The sequence below is a fragment of the Salvelinus sp. IW2-2015 genome, linkage group LG19 (assembly GCF_002910315.2).
Source record: "Salvelinus sp. IW2-2015 linkage group LG19, ASM291031v2, whole genome shotgun sequence".
NCBI lineage: Eukaryota > Metazoa > Chordata > Actinopteri > Salmoniformes > Salmonidae > Salvelinus > Salvelinus sp. IW2-2015.
Window position 1 is genome coordinate 8,850,099 of NC_036859.1, and position 7,331 is coordinate 8,857,429.

General features: G+C 46.0%; 1 protein-coding gene across 1 annotated transcript in view; it reads right to left on the reverse strand.

Moving 5' to 3' along the window:
- Positions 1-4,931: 4,931 nt before the first annotated feature.
- The window catches only part of LOC111979679 (interleukin-5 receptor subunit alpha), a 5,350-nt gene continuing 2,950 nt past the window's right edge, over positions 4,932-7,331 (reverse strand). Inside the window, exons 3-4 of the mRNA XM_070448790.1 lie at positions 6,389-6,464; positions 4,932-6,274 (exon numbers count right to left, since the gene is read on the reverse strand). Coding sequence (XP_070304891.1) covers positions 6,427-6,464 — 38 coding nt within the window. The 3' untranslated portion in view covers positions 4,932-6,274; positions 6,389-6,426. The remainder of the gene's footprint in view (positions 6,275-6,388; positions 6,465-7,331) is intronic.

Here is a 7,331-nt window from a genome sequence, read left to right on the forward strand (position 1 = left end):
TGTAGCAGAGAGAACAGTCTATGACTAGGGTGGCTGGAGTCTTTGACAATTTTTAGGGCCTTCCTCTGACACCGCCTGGTATAGAGGTCCTGGATGGCAGGACGGTTGGCCCCAGTGATGTACTGGGCCATTCGCACTACCCTCTGTAGTGCCTTGCGGTCGGTGGCCGAGCAGTTGCCATACCAGGCAGTGATGAAACCAGTCAGGATGCTCTCAATGGTGCAACTGTATAACCTTTTGACGATCTGAGGACCCATGCCAAATCTTTTCAGTCTCCTGAGGGGGAATAGGTTTTGTCGTGCCCTCTTCACGACTGTCTTGGTGTGCTTGGACCATGTTAGTTTGTTGGTGATGTGGATACAAAGGAACTTGAAGCTCTCAACCTGCTCCACTGTAGCCACGTCGATGAGAATGGGGGCGTGCTCAGTCCTCTTTTTCCTGTAGTCCACAATCATCTCCTTTGTCTTGATCATGTTGAGGGAGAGGTTGTTGACCTGGCACCACACGGCCAGGTCTCTGACCTCCTCCCTATAGGCTGTCTCGTCGTTGTCAGTGATCAGACCTACCCCTGTTGTGTCATCGGCAAACTTAATGATGGTGTTGGAGTCGTGCAGTCATGAGTCAACAGGGAGTACAGGAGGGGACTGAGCAWGCACCCCTGATAGACCCCTGTGTTGAGGATTAGCGTGGCGGAGGTGTTGTTACCTACCCTTACCACCTGGGGGCGGCCCGTCAGGAAGTCCAGGATCCAGTTGCAGTTGGAGGTGTTTAGTCCCAGGGTCCTTAGCTTATTGATGAGCTTTGAGGYCACTATGGAGTTGAACTCTGAGCAATCGTTAATTAATAGCATTCTCACATAGGTGTTCCTTTTGTCCAGGTGGGAAAGGGCAGTGTGGAGTGCAATAGAGAATGCATCATCTGTGGATCTGTTGGGGCGGTATGCAAATTGGAGTGGGTCTAGGGTTTCTGGGACAATGGGGTTGATGTGAGCCATGACCAACCTTTCAAGGCACTTCATGGCTACAGACGTGAGTGCTACGGGTCGGTAGTCATTTAGGCAGGTTACCTTAGTGTTCTTAGGCACAGGCACTATGGTGGTCTGCTTAAAACATGTTGMTATTACAGACTCGGACAGGGAGAGTTTGAAAATGTCAGTGAAGACACTTGCCAGTTGGTCATCGCATGCTCGCAGTACACGTCCTTGTAATCTGTCTGGCCGTGCGGTCTTGTGAATGTTGACCTGTTTAAAGGTCTTACATCGGCTGCGGAGAGCGTGATCACACAGTCGTCCGGAACAGCGGGTGCTCTAATGCATGTTTCAGTGTTATTTGCCTCGAAGCGAGCATATAAGTAGTTTAGCTCGTCTGGTACGCTCGTGTCACTGGAAGCTCTCAGCTGTGCTTCCCTTTGTAGTCTGTAATGGTTTGCAAGCCCTGCCACATCCGACGAGGGTCAGAGCTGGTGTAGTACGATTCCATCTTAGTCCTGTATTGATACTTTGCCTGTTTGATGGTTCGTCGGAGGGCATAGCGGGATTTCTTATAAGCTTCCAGGTTAGAGTCCCACTCCTTGAAAGCGGCAGCTCTAGCCTTTAGCTAATGTGCGGATGTTGCCTGTAATCCATGGCTTCTGGTTGGGGTATGTACGTACTGTCACTGTGGGGACAGTATGTACATCATCAATGCACTTATTGATGACTGATGTGGTGTACTCCTCAATGCCATCGGAGGAATCCCGGAACATATTCCAGTCTGTGCTAGCAAAACAGTCCTGTAGCTTAGCATCTTCTTCATCTGAGTACAGTAACACACTCACTGTCATTTGCTGTCGTTATTTTGTCCACTAGGTTGAGACACTGTCATTTCAGTATTTGACCCCAGACTAGTTTGAATTTGCCCTAGACAATCATATCGGAGGTCAGTTTTGCATTGTTGGTAATTGGTCAAATGAAGGATTGGGGAGGTAAACTGATCCTAGATCTATGACTATGGGCAACTTCTACCTGGAGCATAAATGACCCCTGTTGGTACCGTCATAACTCTGACCTTTTACGTTAATGTCATTGTGAAGCAGGTCACAACCCAACACCCTTACAGTGCACACTTCAACTGTTAAGAGGGTATCAAAGTATTCCACCTCTTCCCTCACTTTTCGGTATGTCCACATAATTTGCCATGAGCTTGTTACTACAGTCATTGGGGAGCAGACAGCTAGGGGCCGCAGAGCCTCTTGTGATGATGCTACTCCGCAGTAGAAGCTAAGCACATAAGGAACATGCATGTCCGTGTCATTCCTACTTTTAAACTCGGACAAAACAGAGATGCTTGTTCTAGGTCCCAAGAAACAAAGAGATCTTCTGTTAAATCTGACAATTAATCTTGATGGTTGTAAAGTCGTCTCAAATAAAACTGTGAAGGACCTCGGCGTTACTCTTGACCCTGATCTCTCTTTTGACGAACATATCAAGACTGTTTCAAGGACAGCTTTTTCCATCTACGTAACATTGCAAATTCAGAATTTTCTGTCCAAAATGATGCAGAAAAATTAATCCATCATTTGTTACTTCTAGGTTAGACTACTGCAATGCTCTACTTTCCGGCTACCCGGATAAAGCACTAAATAAACTTCAGTTAGTGCTAAATACGGCTGCTAGAATCCTGACTAGAACCAAGAAATTTGATCATATTACTCCAGTGCTAGCTTCCCTACACTGGCTTCTGTTAAGGCAAGGGCTGATTTCAAGGTTTACTGTTAACCTATAAAGCGTTACATGGGCTTGCTCCTACCTATCTTTCCGAGTTGGTCCTGCCGTACATACCTATACGTACGCTACGGTCACAAGACGCAGGCCTCCTATTGTCCCTAGAATTTCTAAGCAAACAGCGGGAGGCAGGCTTTCTCCTATAGATCTCCATTTTTATGGAACGGTCTGCCTACCCATGTGAGAGACGCAGACTCGGTCTCAACCTTTAAGTCTTTACTGAAGACTTATCTCTTCAGTAGGTCATATGATTGAGTGTAGTCTGGCCCAGGAGTGTGAAGGTGAACGGAAAGGCTCTGGAGCAAAACCGCCCTTGCTGTCTCTGCCTGGCCGGTTCCCCTCTCTCCACTGGGATTCCTGCCTCTAACCCTATTACAGGGCTGAGTCACTGGCTTACTTTTGCTCTTTCATGCCGTCCCTGGGAGGGGTGCGTCACTTGAGTGGGTTGAGTTACCGACGTGATCTTCCTGTCTGGGTTGGCGCCCCCTTGGTTTGTGCTGTGGTGGAGATCTTTGTGGGCTATACTCGGCCTTGTCTCAGGATTGTAAGTTGGTGGTTGAAGATATCCCTCTAGTGGTTGGGGTCTGTGCTTTGGCAAAGTGGGTGGGGTTATATCCTTCCTGTTTGGCCCTGTCCGGGGTTCTTCTGATGGGGCCACAGTGTCTCCTGACCACTCCTGTCTCAGCCTCCAGTATTTATGCTGCAGTAGTTTATGTGTTGGGGGCTAGGGTCAGTTGGTTATACCTGGAGTACTTCTCCTATCTATCCAGTATCCTGTGTGAATTTAAGTATGCTCTCTCTAATTCTCTCGTTCTCTCTTTCTTTCTCTCTCTCGGAGAACCTGAGCCCTAGGACCATACGTCACGGCAAACCGGGCATGATGACTCCTTGCTGTCCCCAGTCCGCCTGGCCTTGCTGCATTCCAGTTTCAGCTGTTCTGCCGCGGTTCTGGAACCCCTACCTGTCCCAGACCTGCTGTTTTCAACTCTTAATGATCGGCTATGAAAAGCCAACTGATATTTATTCCTGATTATTATTTGACCATGCTTGTCATTTATGAACATTTTGAAAATCTTGGCTCTCTCTAATTCTCTCCTTCTCTCTTTTTCTCTCTCTCGGAGGACCTGAGCCCTAGGACCATACGTCACGGCAAACCGGGCATGATGACTCCTTGCTGTCCCCAGTCCGCCTGGCTTGCTGCTATTCCAGTTTCAGCTGTTCTGCCTGCGGTTCTGAACCCCTACCTGTCCCAGACCTGCTGTTTTCAACTCTTAATGATCGGCTATGAAAAGCCAACTGATATTTATTCCTGATTATTATTTGACCATGCTTGTCATTTATGAACATTTTGAAAATCTTGGCTCTCTCTAATTCTCTCTTTCTTTCTCTCTCTCGGAGGACCTGAGCCCTAGGCCATACGTCAGGACTACCAGCATATGACTCCTTGCTGTCCCCAGTCCACCTGGCCTTGCTGCTATTCCAGTTTCAACTGTTCTGCCTGCGGTTATGGAACCGCCCCTGTCCCAGACCTGCTATTTTCAACTCTTAATGATCGGCTATGAAAAAGCCAACTGAAATTATTCCTGATTATTATTTGACCATGCTTGTCACTTATGAATATATTTGAACATCTTGGCTAGTTCTGTTATAATCTCCACCCGGCACAGCCAGAAGAGGACTGGCCACCCCTCATAGCCTGGTTCCTCTCTAGGTTTCTTCCTAGGTTTTGGCCTTTCTAGGGAGTTTTTCCTAGCCACCGTGCTTCTACACCTGCATTGCTTGCTGTTTGGGGTTTTAGGCTGGGTTTCTGTACAGCACTTTGAGATATCAGCTGATGTACGAAGGGCTATATAAAATAAACTTGATTTGATTTGATATGCTTAGCTTCTACTTTGGAGTAGTATCCACTTACACCAGGGGTTCCCAAACGTTTTTGGACCGCGAACCCCACCATGTCACAAACAAAGTTATGTAATCAACCGCCAATGTTTACTTTTTTCATTTGGGCTAGGACAATATTACAAATCAGTCTGACAGTACTTTTTACTATTTCAATCTGAAGGAAGCATTTTTMGGGGGGAATACATCATCAAGGTCAATCATTTTTCCTGACGATATGACCTGTTAGGTTCTAAACAAACAGAGTAAAAACTGAAACGGATGACTAGGAAAAGCTCAAACCAAGTTTATTCCCCCACTGGGTCAAASGTCAAACAGCCGCAAAGACAAAAACATGTTTACACAAGCACATATCTTTATAACCTCGTACTAGGAGACGTCACCTCCTTGCATATCTAGACAGCCAACATCACTGTTGCTAGTCAGGAACTGAATTGGTTCCTCTCACTGGTGTAGTTATGGCCCGCCTCCTACTAGAACCTTTGTAGGCATGCAAGTCTGCGTGTGTGACAGGACTATTCCTTCTCACTTCATCTGACCTCGGGCTGAATTTCTCACTCCTCCCTAATCCACAGCTGTCCTACTTTACCATTGACTGAAACCAGACTGTTGCCCTTTGCCTCCCTCCATAGGACCCACTGATTAACTTTCCATACACCTAGTTCTTATCCGCCATTTACCCAAACATATACATTCATTGTACATGTAAAGTCATCAATAATTTATAGTATGAACATGAATAAGTATATTTCAAGCTAGAATCCAACATATCTGACCAAGGAAACTGCTTGTGTAATGGTGCGATTAAATTGTTAAATTCCTGCATAAAATTGGTATTATGCCACCTCCTGGTGGATTAGTGTGTTTACATTCTCTAATACACTCAGTGATAAAAGTATGGGATTCTGGGTAATCCACAGCAAATTTATGGAGAATTGCTGTGGGTGAGTTGAAAATGGAATGGTCCCGGGATAGAAATGTACAAAGTTGACATTACATCATAAAATCCACATTTTACATGAGCAATTTATGTTATTAGCAACTAATGTTGTTGGTTTGGCGTCAAATAAGCCCCTCCTTATATGTTATTTGCCATGTGGGTTTTATGCTAGTTAAAGTTCCCTCTTTGAAGTTGGTAGCTAACTGGAGAATGCATCTTCTTTAGGAGTGCCGTTTATATTCCGTCTACTACTCATCATTCATCCATACTGTGTATGTGTCCCATGATTGCAGCTTTGGAAATAAAATAACTATCCATCCATTACTCCTTCCTGTGTTGACTCACGGACTTGAGGGACGGGACCAGGAAGGTCACACTTGCCCTACACGCACACACTCTCCTTGTCCTACTTCTTGTAGATCTGAAAGAACTGGATAGGTATTAATAAATAATAATGACTGCATCTTGACCTCTGATAGGCTAAGGGGATCCTTCTTACAGATCGGCCTAGGGGCTAACGATGACAGGGCTTTAAACAGCCTAGCAAAGCCGTCTCATCCCGCAAGCTTCAGTCTGGTATTTACAAGGCTATTTTAAAATCTGGTCATATTGACAGGTGTTTCCTCAMCTTCCTCCACCACAGTGATCTCCTCAACACATTTGGACGGCAGGGCCTGAGGGACAAACGGTGCAAACCAGAAGGAGAGGAGTTTTGTTAGCTCCACAAGAGAGGGAATATGATAGTTTACAAAAGTAAAGATAAATGTTTCTGCTCTGTGTTTATTCACCTGAAGTAGGTCGTCTCTCTCCAAGAGGTCTTTAATCTTCAGTGGGGGACCAGGGATGGGGGGAAACAGACGTTCGCTGAACACACACACCACAGTCATTCAGGGAATCACACCACTAATACCATGGTGTTATATCATTACATTTAAACCGTATACTGTTTTCATATTGTTCTTGCCAGTTACTGTTCAATCACACAGGCATTTGTCTTCCCCTTTCTGTTGTTTTCTAAGAATAAACGGGTGTTTTCCACCTCTTGTTGGAAGGAAGTTCTGTTTCACTGTGAAAATGTGTGCGGTCTGTAGACAGATGCTAAAATCTAACACCTCTGCCCTTATTCTATTAATACGTTGTCGTCTTCTCTCTATCTTTCTCTGGGTGTCTATTTTTTGTAAATGTTTCGTTTCTCTCTGGTCCCTCCCATTCTCTCTGTTTCCTTCTCTCTTTCTCAGTCGCTCTCCGTTTCTCTCTGCTGCTCTGTCGCTCTCTGTCGCTGCTCCGCTTCTCTTTACTCTCTCAGTTGCTCTCTTTCTCAGTTTCTCAGTTGCTCTCTTTCTCAGTTGCTCGCTCTGCTCTCTCTCGTTGGAAGGAAGTGCAGTGTCACTGTGAAAATGTGTGCGGTCTGTAGACAGAAGCTAGAATCTAACACCTCTGCACTTACTCTATTAATACGTTGTCTTAATGTCAGTGTCTCTGCGTCTCTCTGCGTCTCTTTGCGCGCTCGCGGCCTCTGAGCAAAGAGACTGTGCTCTCTCAGCGTCTCTCTGCTCTCAATGGCTCTCAGTGGCTCTTTGCTCTCAGTGGCTCTTTGCTCTCAGGGTCTCTGCGTCCCTTTGCTCTCAGGGTCTCTGCGTTTCTTTGCTCTCAGGGTCTCTGCGTTTCTTTGCTCTCAGGGTCTCTGTGTCTCTTTGCTCGCTCTGCGTCTCTTTGCTCGCTCTGCGTCTC